General features: G+C 31.4%; 2 protein-coding genes across 9 annotated transcripts in view; one reads left to right on the forward strand and one right to left on the reverse strand.

Moving 5' to 3' along the window:
• LOC115881883 (tripartite motif-containing protein 2-like) overlaps positions 1 to 2,913 on the forward strand; it is a 77,130-nt gene extending 74,217 nt beyond the window's left edge. For all 8 annotated transcript variants that reach the window (XM_030899602.1, XM_030899599.1, XM_030899596.1 and 5 more), the window contains 4 exons: positions 239 to 395; positions 494 to 714; positions 1,629 to 1,767; positions 1,830 to 2,913. In XM_030899602.1, coding sequence (XP_030755462.1) covers positions 239 to 395; positions 494 to 714; positions 1,629 to 1,767; positions 1,830 to 2,071 — 759 coding nt within the window. In that variant the 3' untranslated portion in view covers positions 2,072 to 2,913. The remainder of the gene's footprint in view (positions 1 to 238; positions 396 to 493; positions 715 to 1,628; positions 1,768 to 1,829) is intronic.
• A 4,206-nt stretch (positions 2,914 to 7,119) lies between these two features.
• LOC115881886 (protein FAM117B-like) lies at positions 7,120 to 16,937 on the reverse strand. The gene is made up of 7 exons (XM_030899607.1): positions 16,439 to 16,937; positions 16,244 to 16,386; positions 16,014 to 16,182; positions 15,806 to 15,959; positions 15,635 to 15,753; positions 10,805 to 10,908; positions 7,120 to 8,723 (listed from the first exon to the last, which is right to left on the reverse strand). Exons 1-7 carry the CDS (start codon positions 16,743 to 16,745, stop codon positions 8,544 to 8,546), a joined length of 1,176 nt encoding a protein of 391 aa, XP_030755467.1. The 5' UTR covers positions 16,746 to 16,937; the 3' UTR covers positions 7,120 to 8,543.
• Positions 16,938 to 17,038: the final 101 nt, after the last annotated feature.

Consider the following 17,038-nt stretch of genomic DNA (forward strand, 5'->3'; position numbering starts at 1 on the left):
GTAGAATATTTAGGAAGGGTTTAATCGCCGCGACCTTACAGATCTATTGTGTGTTCCCCTTTCTTGAGTTATAATATTATATATATTATATGGGAACTAATCGTCATTTCCAAGCCAAATGGATGCCATTTTTTTGCGATCATATGGGATCACACATTTGAGAATTGCTTCGCCCATTTTTTACATGCCGTTTTTGATAGGATTATATTTTAGTAAACAAATTGTAACTTTCTTTTAGGACGAATTTAATCAACCCGTCGCTGTAGCTATAGATGAGAGAGATCAGACTATTTATGTATTAGATACAGGCAATTCCAGAATAAAAGTACTGAATGAGCAGTTTGAATTTTTAAAACATGTTACTAATGAAGGATTGTTGGGAAGAAGTTGTACGGGTGAGTAGAATTTAGCAGTTGAGGAACTTAGAAAAAAATAGATATATAATCTATATAATAGATTGTTTAATTTTTATTAAATAGTTTGTTCTTAATAGGAATAGCGATCTCAAATAACGGCTTGGTGGTAGTTAACTGGCGTAGTAAAGTCATAACTGAAATGGATACAGATGGTGGAACTATCAAATCTTTTACATACAATGCCTTCCAGGAACCAATAGACGTAGCTGTAGATCGGAGTTATGGCCATCTTTTAGTAGCGGATAATGGAATGAGCTGCGTTTTTGTTTTTGATGATGAAGGAAAAATTTTGTTTCAGGTATACATTTTTTATAATTAAACATATACCGATCTATACATCGAAACTGCGTGGTCTTTAACGTGTAAGACAATGATGTCGACAGCTTACTGGAAAATCAAATGTATTAAAAAGAGATAAAAGTTAGGTTGATACATTTCTTCTATGCGGTATTGCCGGATTTTGCATCAAAATTTCAAACCGCACAACTAAGCGTTTATGAAAAATGTTGCATCTAGGGTTGGAACTTTATTTTTCACAATTGGTTACTCATTTTACTACAGCTGTAATAGATTATATATGTATTTAGCATAGATATATTATTATCTAAGCTAAATCTAATCTAATCTTCATTTCAGAACTTCATACATGAGAGTTTTTAAAATAATTTATTTAATTTTTTTCTGGACACATTTTTCTGCAAACGTAAAAACCGTAATACTGTATGCCGCTTTTTATTTTGTCTCTCTGTTCGTCAACCGGTCATTTATATTTCTCTGTGTTGCATGGATTAAAATACAGACCACGCAGATGAAGCGACCAGAGCTAGTATATATGTACATACTATATACATACATATGCAGTAGGTACTAAAGGTGCAAATAATTTTACTTGCAGTGTGTTGTATCAGCATGGTTTCACATTTGTGTATAAAACTAAAAATATCTATTTCAGTGTATTTAGTAAGGGTTAGGAACAGATCTCAATAGAGCATTGTTAGAAATAATTATAATCTTATTAACACAAAAATAGTTTATAGTAAATAACCGAAAAATAAAATAAAAATGCGAATTTTGGTTGCTTTGGCGGATTATATTTCGTCATATTTAGAAAAGTTGTGTAATGACCTATATGATATTCAAACTTTTATTTATTATCGGTTTCAGATGTTTTGTCTAATTGATGAAATAATATTTCAGTAATTGTTTTTTTAGGTTGGTAAAAAAGGCACCTTTAGTTTGATCTCATCTGTGGCAGTTGGATCAACCGGAGAAATTTTTGTCGCTGATTCCAGATTGCAAATGTTCTCGGCAAAAGGAGATTTCTTGGAAATTATCTATGATGAAGGAAAAGGTATTTAAATTAAGAATAATAACAATCTCGTTATTTCATTATTTTATTTTGTGTTTCTGCAGGCAAAGGAAGATATGGCGGTATAATTGTCGACCAAGACAACCGCATAATAGCCAGCAGAACAGAACAAAAAGGTCGAACTTATCTCCAAGTATTATCCTCAAATGACAAAAATGTAAATCAGTATGTAGATTCACACGACTCGAAATTAAAAAGACCTAGTGGTTGTGCAGTTACCAACGATTTTCACGTTGTTGTAGTCGATTTGGGTAATAACTGCATCAAAAAATACAGATACTGGTAAATCAGTCCATTATGATTACAAAACATTTTCTTAGAAGTAAAATACTTCTATAGAATGTTCACGTTATGAGTACATGAGGTACTTCCTATTTAAGTGATCAACATGACTTTAAGTAACTTAGTTAAGCTTTTATAAATTGTTTTGATATTAAATAGGTGATTTTAAATAACTTATATAATATAGAAAGTCATAGATCAGTTAAATGGCAAGTTTTAGACTGAAAGTTTATTTTATTTAATTTTGTAAGAGTAAAACTGTTTTTTTTTCCTTGTTTGTATTAGAAAGTTGATTTTATTTTTTCAAATTATTCCCCAAAAGTCAGTAAGTAGGTCTAGTTGTAAGAAAATGTTTAAGTATCATACATTTATAAATTGTATATGGAAAAGATTAAAAAGGGAGATTCACAATGCTTTCTGATGGGATCACCTTACGTGTACATATTCTAAAAATGTTGAAATTATTTTGTGATTATTCACTAATAGATTTTATATGATAATTTTACAAATAATTTCAGAGACAATTTTCTCGTTCTAAGAGATCCGCTTAACATGTTGAAATATTTCACCTATTTATAACACTTAACCTTTTTTTATAAATGCCTTGTATGTATGCATTGAGTGTCATTACACAAGATTACTTTTCTATTTTTAAAGTAATTATTTGTGGCTTACTTTCTCAATTATTGCTGCCAAGTTACTTTTTAATAGTACTTAAAAAGTAAACGATATTTTGTAAAGCGCATGTGTTTTGTACAAATTATTTTCATTGTCTAGTCACTAGTATGTATTTTTTTATATATTGTACAATGCAGTTATGCTTAATATAAGCATCCCAACAATCAATCATTTATTTTATTTATTACGCCCGTTCTTAATTGCAGAACTGTCTGCCACTAATTTACCCAAATGTTTTTTCTTGTCTTATTACATATATAGCATGAGTTTTGATTAAATCAAGTGGCAATAAAAGCTATTCAGAATAACAAAATTTAGTGAAATTTTAAATTACAACATTCCAGATTCAAATAAATGAAGTTTAATTTGATTTTCATTTTCATGAGATTTCATGAATTTGCAAAAATATACCATGTTTGTGAATAATTGAATATGGGAATTTATCAGACAGTATATTACTGGTTATGAATTGATTTATTAATTTGAAGTTGAGTATCTATTTTTTGTATTATTAATGAATTTTATGTACAGGATGTCCCACTAAGAATAGCTCTCGGATGTATTTCGGAAAGTATTAGGCGTAGGGCCTACGGAAAAAATATTTATACCTGAGAAATTGCTGGAAATTGATTTCAAGTTTGTAAAACGACCGCTAGAGGGCGCAACTGCTATGAAAAATAAGAAAATAGAATTTTTACAGAATTTTGTCTAGATAATGGGTACTATAAATAACAGCTTCATAATCTTCAGTAAATTTTGGATTTTTTTGTTAGAACCATTTTCCCCTATCTGCTAGTTAGGTCTATCTTCATTTAAATGTTTATAACTCCGGATTGGATGATCAGAAACCAACGAGCGAGGGCTCATTTAAAAGAGCGTTTCTTACTCTATATTATACCATAAAAAAAATAATAATAAAGTTTTGAATGTAGTCGCTACGAATGGGCGCTTTCTTACAATTTAACAAAAATTGCGCGTTTTTTTAAAAAAATTAAATACGATAGTATATGTAATTTTAGCTGATAGTAAAGAGTAGTAAAAGCTTAATAAGTCAGCAAAAACCGCATCTTGATATCTTCTTTCAAACCGGAGATATTAGCAAAATTATAATAAATAGCAAAAAATAAGCCCTTAATTACCTTATTTTTACAACACGGTATCAGTAGCCCTTCTTGATTATGCCCATTCTAACAAAAAATAAGATAGAAACAGTTAGTTTATTTAAAAGTCGACGAAATACCATAATACCAGATGTATAAATCTCTAATAATTAAGATGTTAATAACAGTGAACAAGAAACAATGATTCAGTGAAGTCATGGTAGGCTTTGAAAAAAAGTTGCTTTGACGTAATAGTATAAACGTCAAATTGTTATTAAGATCAACATTTTGATAGTCTTAGCAGCGTTTTTTTTATCTTTTAATTGCTTTTTCAATATTCCTGTATTATTTGAAGTTGTCGGTATTTTGAAAAAGCAATTAAACGATAAAAGACTATCAAAATTTTGATCTAATAACAATTTTACGTTTATACTATTACGTCAAAAACAACTTTTTCCAAAGCCTACCATGACTTCACTGAATCATCGTTTCTTGTTCACTGTTATTAATATCTTAATTATTAGATATTAATACTAATATAAATCTCTCTGGTATTCTGGTATTTCGTCGATTTTAAAATAAACTAACTGTTTCTATCTTATTTTTTTGTTAGAGTGGGCATAATCAAGAGGGCTACTGATACCGTGTTGTAAAAATAAGGTAATTATAAGGGCTTATTTTTTGTTATTTATTATAATTTTACTAATATCTTCGGTTTGAAAGAAGATATCAAGATGCGGTTTTCGCTGACTTTTTAAGCTTTTACTACTCTTTACTATCAGCTAAAATAACATATACTATCGTATTTCATTTTTTTGAAAAAACGCGCTATGTTTGTTAAATAATAAGAAAGCGCTCCCTAGCGTCTCGTTCAAAACCTTATTATTTTTATGGTATAATATAGAGTAAGAAACGCTCTTTTAAACGAGCTCTCGTTTATTCGATTCTGATCATCTAATCCGGAGTTATTAACATTTAAATAAAGATAGATCTAACCTTCCCCCACCACTTTATTTTAGCAGATAGGGGAAAATGGTTCTAACAAAAAAAAATCCAAAATTTACTGAAGATTATGAAGCTATTCCGTACAAAATATATGTTCTTATTTTCCATGGCAGTTGCGCACACTAGCGGCCGTTTTACAAACTTGAAAATAATTTCCAGCTATTTCTCATAGACCCTTTAGTTATAAATATTTTTTCCGTAAGCCCTACGGCTAATACTTTCCGAGATACAGCCGAGAGCTATTCTTAGTGGGATACCCTGTACAAAAATTAGAAAGAAGGTTTTTTCGTTTGCTGCTCAAATATTTGAGAAATTCCATTAGAAGGTGGCGATAAGCGTAGGTTCCAGGTGTTTATAAAACTAAAAATGACACGTCAGAAGTATATGCATGTGGTTGAATATGCTCTGGACAGCTGGCCTCTATGGAGCCGTCTCAGATACTGGCTTTTGTTAAAGCCTTGAGACTGTATGATGAGTTATAACTGGTTATAGCTCAAGAAAGGGGAACACACAATAGATCTTTAAGGTCGCGGTGACTAACTCCCCTCCTAAACATTCTACATTCTACATGCTCTGGATAGAGTATGACACTAAGTAGAGTGTGTTTATTTGAATTCTTATGTCGCTTACGACGCTAGTAATGGTAACTTTTAAATATAGTCGTTTTTGGACATATAGTATTTGGAAATACATCTGTAGCTTTGAATAAAAAGATTAAGGAAGGAGCATATCAAGAATTTTAGGTCGAGGGGGACGGGGTCCTAGAATGGTCGACTTAAGTTCCAGTTTATCAGTGCCGTTATAATTTTATTCAAAACGTGTAAAAATATGATGTAGGGTAGACTTAATAATTTATTATTTTATTTTACGTGGTCAATAAATGTTGGTGGTTATTAGAATTGTTATAAAAATATACAATTCTAATAAAAATAGATAGGTTATAATAATTATTAACTCAAACATCTGATACGCTACTGAAGCAGGTAAGTCAAATTGAATATTTGACAAGTAGTAAAATAAAAGCAAAAAGGCAAGAAAATATAAAATTCGTTAATTGTAAGTGAATTTCATAAATGATCGGTTTACCACACGTATGTATATTATACAGGTTGTTAACTGAACAGTTACTTATAGGGGAACAGAATGGCAACACTGCCTCTTGAGAACGCATGTACTTATAGGGTTTTCTGCCGACTCGTCCCGTCGCGTCGTCTATGGATGAGCGGGCCGAGGTTGACATATTTCAACCATAAAGCTCTTGCCGCGAGTAATAAACAAATTAACAACGTGTATAATCACTTACTAGCGAAAAGTTATTCCATTATTTCCTTCGATTTTTTACCAAGATCTACCGCACGCTACACAACCAACAATTTTACAGTCTTTTTCGATAAATCGCAATAGTGCCACTGTTAATTTAAGTTTTACTACAATTTCCTTCTAGATTTACTATTTTAAACAACTATCAGTAGTATAATAAATAACAAAATAAGCACAGTAAAGACTGAAAAATCTACAAAATTTCAAATCAAATTCAAATGTGTCAAATGAATCGTCAAACAGAACTGTCAAGGATCCCCACCCTTTGTCCGTCTACCTTGCATGACATGAATGAAATTAATCTTTTTATTCAAAGATCTGTAGTCTTCAACTGTAACTAAGGTTCTATGCAGATCTAACCATCCTAAATTGGTGGTCTACAATTTAACGTTATAATGATGGCGATTGGTCAAGACCCTGATGAAAATTCATACATGTGAAAAAGGGACCGAAAAATGAGCTGAAACATTTCTCCTCGGGATTATTGCCGGAATTTACTAAGCTGTTAAAACCGGCAAACGAGGCGTTTTGAATAATACGTCGGCAAATATTAGACCATTGATATATCAATATAATTAATAAGCAATTTCCTTACATTTCTAATCTCACATCAAATTTCAAATTCTGTATGTGGGTTGTGGGTCTGTTTAATTCAGGTTTTATTTCTAACTAATCTTAGGAATAGACAATTCTGCATTTATCTGTTTCTTTTTTCAAATGGTTATTACGTTCTTTGTATTATTAAAATAAAAACCATCAATTTAGAATGACACAACGGTAAGATTTCAATAATTAATGAGAGCAGAGATTTCGTCATACTAATAATTTTAACGAATTATAAATGAATGTATGACGGTGCATGGTGCATATATTATGAATGATAATATTCCGACTCATTTATCTTCTTGCGTGAATCGGATATATTAAGTAATAAAAATAGAACAATGTGTCAGTCTCACCTTTTATTGGATATGTTTTTTAACATACAGAAATATTTCAAAAAATAGTTTACAAAAATGTAACAATGCAAATTATTAAAATTCTCTACCTCAATAATTACAATAATACAAAAACTACACAGGTTACTCTAGTAAATACTTAAAAATTATTATAGACATTGTCCGTTCCTTTGGAAAATTTTGAAAATCAAAGATTTTAAAATAATTATTTTCAATCAAAAATCATTACTCATCTTACAAAAAATCACAGCTTTTTTGCAGTCCCTCTCACAAGAAAATCACAAATATTCAAAAAATATTGAAAGGGGAATGTCAACAGATTCTCTATGGAAAACATACACAAATAATCTAAATATTTAACTTTTAGTCAATATTTACATGTATATTCATTCCACATAGGGTCGGTAAGAGAAATATTTTTAGGTAATAAACAATTTTAAAAATAATTTGCTATTCCTAACCCTGTGTGACTGACAAGTTACTTTGCAATAATTTTTACCCAGTTTTATTCAAAAATTAATTTTGTATACTTAGTCAAGTCTTTTCTTACAATTTTTCATGAACACATTTTTATCTTATGGAAATATTCATTTATTTTAAAAATACACCCTGTTTTCCAAGTTTGGCTTTTGGCTTATTTCATCATTAACATCACATTTATCACCCTGTTACCTTTTTTTGTTGAACATAATTTTCTACATTTGTATTTTTGATATTGACAATACCGCGTTTCTTTCCAGGGAAATGTATAAAGAAAATAACTCGCCAAAAGGTTTTCATTTTCAATTAAATTAGAAAAACGAATATCTCTTTTATACTAAAATACATGATTATAACTATCAAAAGGCACATTTTTGAACTAAGAAGTTGTAACCACAACCTATTCCAAATTTTTTATCAGTCAGCCATATTACATATCTGTGTTTCACACAGCAGTATTCAGTACAAGTTTTTATTTTAGTCTTTTCTAAATCCAAATTTATTATCTTATTTATTTCTACCATCTATGTTAAGGGATAGCAATTATTATTATGTAAATAAAATTTTGTCGTTTTCACTTTAAAATTAGGTAGGTACTTAAAACAGCTATTATGCTATTAGTTTTTCCCCAAAAACCTAAATTCTTCTCTTTAAAAATATATTACAAAGTAACTTTTTAATCCATCTGTTGTATTTACACATAATACAGAACAATACACATAATTTAATGAAATTTCAGTATTAAAAATGATATAAATATTTACTATAATATAAACAGTGCTTTAAAAATATGCATATTTCATAATTAATTACAAACTTTAAATTAACTAAAATTGTGCATTATATTTAACAATATCACTAGCTTTAAAGAAAATCATAATGAAATTGATTTCATTAGTAATACTGAAAATTTCAAACTAAAATTTAAACGATTTTACTTGTTTGAAGATTTATCTTGAGGATTGGTAAGTTCAATTTGTTCTTCGTTAGGGCTTAGCTTAGGCTGTAGAATTTTAAAAGCTGATCCTAAACTGGGTTTTAGTTTAAATGTGCTTGGTGGTGGAGCATGTTCTAAGAGAACGTTCGTTCTATCATCGAGAGATTTAAGTCTAACCTAAAATTGAATAATCACTTCAATCAACTAAAGTTAAAAGTAATATCTAACGGACTATCTTCTAAAACTTGAGGCCAAATTTTTTACGGTTTCGTAAATATTCGCGTTTTTGGTTTGGTTTGGTTGAAATATGTAATATTTCAACCACAGTTTAAAGAATATATATTTATATTCTTTAAACTGTGTTTCAACTACAAAATACCAGACTGATATTGACACAAGATACGCATTTTTAAATACTTTAAATGTAAAAACCCAACCAAAATGCAAAAAAATGTTATTTTTTTAATTCTCCATCTAACAAAGGAATAATATACAGGGTGTTTCATTTAAAAATCATCCCGATCCACTTACACTTTTTTTAATAGTTGGTTGTGTGTAGTGAACTTTGTATAAACTTTATTACTTTATTACAATGGTAATTTCTGCAGCTTTCAAGTGTAAAAGGCGCAATGATAAGAAAGAGCCAAGAGTTACGTTTTATAGGGAAATAAACAGTCAACTCCACCTTTTTAGCGTTTTTTTATTGAATTCGATAATTGTTTTTCTGATATTATATGTACTTGATACGTACTATACGTCGATACTAGTTTTGTACCTTCTGTTAACATTTTAATACGGTTTTTTCGTAATTAATTAGAATGACCATAGGCGTAGTGAAAACATTTATCAAAAATATAAATATCGCTTCAAGCGGCTACGTTAAGGGGCCTATTCACATACGTATATGTACGGTGGATTTGTACAATGGACAGATCCGTTATTTGGTACACACAAAGCGCTAGGTACGTCGTTCTGATACACACATCCGAAGAAAGAAATCTATCTCGCGGTAGTAGTTGCCAGTAGTTGCTTATCTCTAGCAGTAGTGTGTGTTTTTAAAATATGGATTATTCTAGTTTACTAATAAAGTATATTATACTCCAAATAATAACAAAAAAAATTGGCTTGCTTGAAATAAGACATAATTTTTCAGTAGCCATGATTATGCATATTTATTATACTTAAAGAATCCCTGCACTTATAACGACTAAAACATAAATTAGACAATAAAATACATAATTATTCATAACACCTATTAACATTTTACCTTAAATTTAATGTAAATAAATATTTTTAATGATTTTTAAAGCGACATGGGCATCTAAAATAACAACCAACTTTTATATGTTTTTTTACACATTTGTTAGGGATCATTCAAGGGTTGTGCCTACCACAATACTTTTACATATTTAACATACTTTTAGGAAGAAAATTAATTTCTGCCGCTACATCGTTACAACTTTCCGCTACTGTCGGCAACACTGATGCGAAGAAAAGATAATTTGCCTCGCACAAATCCGTTCTGGACTATTCACGCGTGGATATGTTCCACTCACTGTCCGTGCTCGTCGTTTTTTCGACGGACGGCGAGCAAGACATATCCAGCAGACACGCGAATACACACGTACGGATTCGTCCGTCGGACATATTCGTCAAACAAATTTGCCGTACAAAATCGCATGTGAAGCCCCTTTAAGAAAAATATGTGCCACGGCACTGTTTGGAAGAATGGTCACAGTTTGTTCTCTGGTGCTATTTGTCCTTGTATTCTTTAGTCATTGGTTGTGGACATGTCTAGGAGTGACGCGCTATGGCGATAACCCACTAACGCTTCGTCCTACGTGGGCGACGAAAGCGTGCAACGGGGCGATACGACCGGCGCGACGTTATGTCCTGCGTCGGCGATGCTATATCTATGCAAGTGTCCTGCGTCAGGACATTTTCATAAGAAAAGGTAACAGAGCTAATTCATAAGTTTCAAAATAAATTATTCATCGTTCATAAGAAAACGGTTTTTGATAACGTCGCGTCGGTCGTATCGCCCGTATCGTAGAACGAAGCGTTAATCCGATGCTAGATTTCATGCGCTTGAGAAAATACTTGCTCTTCTTTCTTTATTCAGTACATCTTATTATACTGAGCGTATTGACCCTACTCTTCGTACACACGAAAATAGGCACCCAAGGCCAGATATGTATGCCAACTCGGTATTTGTACTATTTTGAAGTAAACACACATTAAATAGATTTGATAAATACCTTTTCACAGCCATCTGGGGGTTCACGTGCCAAAAATTTATTGATGTGCGGTGAAGTGCCAAGTTTACAAGTTTCATTATCAGGACTGGAGCCATGACTTTCACCTATATAGAAAATACAAATTATTAACTAGATCTATTTTTATTCTATTTACTACACAATCACAGTGAGTTAAGACACAAAAATAATATTAAATAAATATCTAATCATTTCTTTTAATATGTAAATATATGGCTTTCTTTTGATTAGTTTGATTTTTACGGTAGGTAAAGGTAAATCATATTGCATATTACGTTATTACGATCAAAACGAAATATAATAAAGTAGATTGATAGCATTTTCAATTTTTCATTACATTTTTTTGTTACCTACTACTGCTCAAAAAGCTACTGAATATTTTTAACTACTTCAATTACAAGCCTAGATACGAAATGGGGATCAAAACAGCGATGATGGACCAAAACTATGATTTCATGATTTATTAACTACGGGGTGACGACTAAATTGCCGCACAAACCTCAAGTTTGATGATGTTTGATCTAATAATTTTGAAACTTCGATTAAAAATATAGCCCGTCAAAACTAACATTTTCCATTAACAAAACCATTGAATAACACTGTTGAAATTCATTGAAAAAGTTTACATGGCACCGCTACTATTTTTAAGTACTACTTGTTTTTAAATGAACGATATTTATCATGGTGGATTTTTTTCAAATAGAGAGCGTAGAGCGGTTTTATTTCAAATTCAATACCCTAACATTGTGAATTTATCCACATTACGTCAAATTGCCCATTGTAGTATCAACCAAAACGTAAAATGTGAGGAAAACAGTACTGGGAGAATTGTCAACTCAGAAGCTGACCAGCGTGAGTGTTGCTGAGTGTTCCAAGATCCTGAGCGAAGGAGAGAGAGGAAGCTCCTGAGAGAAAAGGAAAATTCTACTACTCAACTCCCAGTGGATGCATACCTATACCAAGAATGTACAACTTAGAGAAACACCTCACTGTAGTATTGAGTAATAAAAAGAACTGGAAGAGAGAAACGTTTGCTCAGCAAGTAAAAGACCATACCTTAAGTGGTATATACTGATGCTTCCAAAACCAAAGCCGGAACAGGAATAGGAATATAGCCAAAAACTAAATACTCCGAACCAATGGGCACCTACCCCAGCATCCTTCAGGCGGAAATTTACGCTATCGAAAGATGTCTAAAACTTATCTTAGATAGAAACTATCGGAAACAAGGAATAACCATCTTATCCAATAGTCAAGCAGAATTAAAAGCGATCAACTCAGTAACCATCAATTCGAAATTGATTAAAAAATCTAGGCATTTTTTAATGAAGAAGCTGAACAAATTCAAGAAGCTGAACAAATTAGGCAAAGAAAATAAAGTCCTCCTACTGTGGATGCCAGCAAACCAAAAGATAGAAGGCAATGAAGAAGCAAACCATCCAGATAGGAAAGGAACGAACACTCCATTAACTGGATCAGAACAGTTCTGCTTCCCAAGTGGAAGCCAACTTAAAGCGGAACTCAAGAATCTGGAAGACTCCATCCGTAAGCTGGAATGAGAATCAAAACGGTCTAAGACACTCAAAGAAATTTCTCAGAACTTACGACCGAGAAAAATCACAGACTTCCCTTTTCCTTGGTTTAATTAAGGACAATCTTCGGATTTATCACGGGGTTTTTAACAGGACAATGTCTCCTCAATGAACACCTCAGTAGATTGAACCTAAGAAATAACGATGAATGCAGATTCTGTTTGGTTTGGTTTGGATTGATTTGGTTGGAGATTCTGTACTTTCGAACATGAGTCGGTTAAGTACAGCTGTAACATAGTAAAGACTAAAATATTCAACAAAGTAACTGAGAAATGAGAAATTAGTTTAACTATATCTGTAAAATATTTTACTAAGTTAGATTGTTGTTTCTGCGGTCAGGTTTCCCGAACGCTTTTTCCAAATCCGGACCGGACTGCATCGGTCACTTTAAAACCCGGACACATCCGGGTAAATCCGGACGTAGTTCATCAATTTATGTAGGGTCTCCCTACATATTGATGAACTACATGTTGAATCAAAATGTCAAATTTATTCGATAAGAGCAATCAAATGGTGACTTGGCGCAACGATTTTGTCGTCACACAGTATTGTATTTATTTAATAAGTTAGTATAAATTTAAGTGTGGCTATTCACAAAAAAAATTGGCATACCAGTGGCAATCGATATTTGAAAGCTAAAATGTTGAATGCATACTTTGCATACACTCACAGAAATGTGAAAAGGTTAGGTTAGGTGCCTACCTAACACTTACAATTAGTGCCTACCAGTAGTAACTAAAGTGAAGGGCACGTACCACGAAAAATATTGACAGTTAAAGACATTCAATAGAATATTGTTTTCAATCATTTTTTGCAAATAAAATTTAAATGCCTTTTGCAAATAAGATGAAATTCTAAACGAAAGTTCAATTTTTACGCCTCGTTAAAAAAGTCTAATACATGTCTAATACCTACAACTTTTGCATAAAATATTTTATTTATCATTTATTTTACATAAAATCTTTGGGGATATGATGGTTATTCCTATGTCCCGTGTGGGTGATGCACCACACGGTATATGTTAAGTGCTTTATGTGTACCAAGCCAATCAATTATGTGCCAATCAGTCACTTAAAATTAACTAATTATATTTTCTTGCATTTTCGCTTTAATTTAATACTTGTTAAAAATAATAAGATACCCCAATTTGACTTAGGTGTTTCAGTAGTGTATCTCCTATTTTTGTTATTAAATAATTATAACTTATCTATTTTTATTAGAAATATATTTTTTTAACGATTTTAATAACTAATATCATTTATTGACAACATGAAACAAAACCAACAAATTATTGAGTCTACCCTTTGAATAAAAAGATTAAGGAAGGAGTATATCAAAAATCTGATCCACCGCGATGGGATTCAAATATGGCCGACTCAAATTCCGGTTTATCAGTACCATTCTAATTTCTAATTTTATTTAAAAAGTGTAGAACTATGATGTAGGGTAGACGTGGGGTAGACTCAATAATTTGTTGTTTTATTTTACGATGTGAATAAATATTGGTAGTTATTAAAATTGTTATAAAAATATATAATTCTAATAAAAATAGATCAATGAACAAATGAACTATATTATATAGTCACTTACTAGCGAAAAGTTATTCCATTATTTTCCTTAATTTTTGACCGAGATCTACCGCACGCTACACAATCAACTATTTTACAGTCTTTTTCGATAAATCGAAATAGTATCACTGTAAATTAAAGTTCTGCCACAATTTCCATCTAGATTTACTACCTTTATACAACTATCAGCAGTAGAATAAATAATAAATAACATAAAATAAGTTCAGTAAAGACCTTTGAATAAGAAGACTAAGGAAGGAGCATAATGCTATCCATGTATTCATGCATGGTGGGCGGAAAAAGCACAATAAAAGCACTCTAGGGTGGGGATCCTTGACAGTTCTGTTTGACGATTCATTTGACACATTTGAATTTGATTTGAAATTTTGTGGATTTCTCAGTCTTTACGGAGCTTATTTTATGTTATTTATTATTTATTCTACTACTGATAGTTGTATAAAGGTAGTAAATCTAGATGGAAATTGTGGCAGAACTTAAATTAACAGTGACACTATCGCGATTTATCGAAAAAAAGACTCTAAAATAGTTGGTTGTGTAGCGTGCGGTAGATTTCGGCAAAAATGAGAGTGAAATAATGGAACAACTTTCGCTAGTAAGTGACTATATAATATACATACGATGTAGTAAACCGATCATTTATGAAATTCACTTAAATTAACTAAATTATATATTTTTCTTGCATTTTAGCTTTTGTTTATTACTTGTCAAAGATTAGATGTCAAAGAATTTAGATACGTTAATTTGACTTACCTGCTTCAGTAGCGTATCAGATGTTTGTGTTAATAAATACTTATTATAACTTATCTATTTTATTAGAATTATATATTTTTATAACAATTTTAATAACTACCAACATTTATTCACAACGTAAAATAAAACAACAAATTATTGAGTCTACCCCACGTCTACCCTACATCATAGTTTTACATTTTTTAAATAAAATTAGAACGACACTGATAAACCGGAATTTAAGTGGGCCATATTTGAGGCCCATCGCGGTGTACCTAAGATTTTTGATATGCTTCTTTGCACAAATTTTGCACAAAAAAATGCACAAAATTTCAAATCAAATTGACATGTGTCAAATGAATCGTCAAACACAACTGTCAAGGATCCCCACCCTAGAGTCCTTTTTCCGCCCACCATGCATGAATACATGGATAGCATTATACTCCTTCCTTAGTCTTTTTATTTGAAGAGTCTACCCTATATTTTCACACATTTAAATAAAATTAGAATGGTATTAATAATCCAGAATTTAATCATCCATATTAATTCCCCATCGTGCTTGACATAAGTTTGTTGATATGCTCCTTTCTTAACATTTTATTCAAAACAAAATACACTAGAATTGTTTTAACTGTGAAAATCAAAACCAGATCATAAAATATTTAGATCCTATAGTTGACTAATATGACATGCAAAGGGTTGGCAAATTAAAATGGTTCTAATTGTGTGCTAATGAATAAATGAATTCTAAAATTTAACCTTCAATACTAGATGTTGAATCTCTTGACCATCTTCTTAACAATGAAGGTGAAAATGATTCTCTGGATGAGGCTCCTTTAAATACCATTTACTTAATACATATAATAAATTATTTTTCACTGAAACAATAAAAAAATATCTACCTGAAGAATGACTGAAGTCCTGGGGAGTTTGAGTATTTACTGAGCGAGATCTATTATATTTTAGTAATTCGGCTAAAGGAGCTCTGTGACCCTCAGGAGTTGCTTGTCTAGGTTCGTATCTTAAAAATATTACTTTAGTATTAGCTCTTTAAACTATTTTTATATTATTACATGTCATTTGAACAGCCTTCTGATCCAGTTCTTAATACTATCCTTTCTATTTCTTGATTGAGCCCTTCAACAGAACTACGCATTGATGCCTTGGGTAAGGGCTTCACACAAATATTTACAGGGTTTATTTTAATTGTTGGTGAAATCATACAAGCTGAAGTAGAAATAAATGTAATATGTAGATAATATGTGGTAACTTATTACATACAAGCCAAAGTTTGAGAACTAGTATCTGATGTGTGATCCCCAGGTGAAACATGTCTACTACCTGGCTCCTTATTTCCCCTAATTTTTGGACGTAAACCAAATTTTTCTAATTTATCTTCACTTTCAGATATACAATGAATTTTTCTAGATTCATGTTCGACTTCATCTGTCTATAATATTTTTTAATTAAATTTTAAATATAAAAATTTAATATCTCTAGTAAATTTATACCTGCGTAGCCTTATCCACTTGCAAAGTACCCATGTGACCCCAATAAAATGTGTCCTTAGGCCAGTGGCCTTTCAAGTAAATGGTATCTAAAGATGCTGTTCGACGTATTACTTCTGTTGATCTTCCGTTAAATTTTGATTTTCCTAAAATGTCTTTTTATTTAACCTAATTCTTGTGAACATAAAACTGTCTTGCCTTTATAACTTGATGAACCAGGACTTCTTTGACCTGATACTTGTTCAGGAGATGTTCTGCTTCTCCACGAAAATGATGGTGAAATAGGAGGACCCATTGTGGGGCTCTTTCCACTAACACTTCTTACAGAACTTGATTGTTTAACAACTCCACTCATGGGTATAGTAGCTTTCAAAGGCCCTTGTTTACAAGAATTTGGCGGTGTCTTAGCCACCCTACAAGGTGTACTTGCACCGCTTTGATGTCCCGACATATTTCCTTTTAAATAAAGTAATATTTTTGTAACAAAAATATAATACACAATCATTAAAATAATCCTGGGTCACATAACATCAATCAACTTTTATTTTGCATAATCGAAAACAAAAAAGCTATACTTTTTCCACACAGCGGTTTTAAACACGAATTTAATAATCTTTTTGTTCATCAATTAATCACATTGCGCAAGCTTTTCAAAAACAAAATTCTTTTATGCTGAATGCTGACACTGACAGTGACAGAAAATATTTGTCTGTCAAATTCAGCTGTTTGAATATTTTGCATATGATTTTGCATGATTTTGCGACGTGGGAAACTAGTTACCATCACAGTTACCATCTG

This window comes from Sitophilus oryzae, unplaced genomic scaffold (genome assembly GCF_002938485.1).
Source record: "Sitophilus oryzae breed Bouriz unplaced genomic scaffold, Soryzae_2.0 scaffold_1744_pilon_pilon, whole genome shotgun sequence".
Lineage (NCBI taxonomy): Eukaryota > Metazoa > Arthropoda > Insecta > Coleoptera > Curculionidae > Sitophilus > Sitophilus oryzae.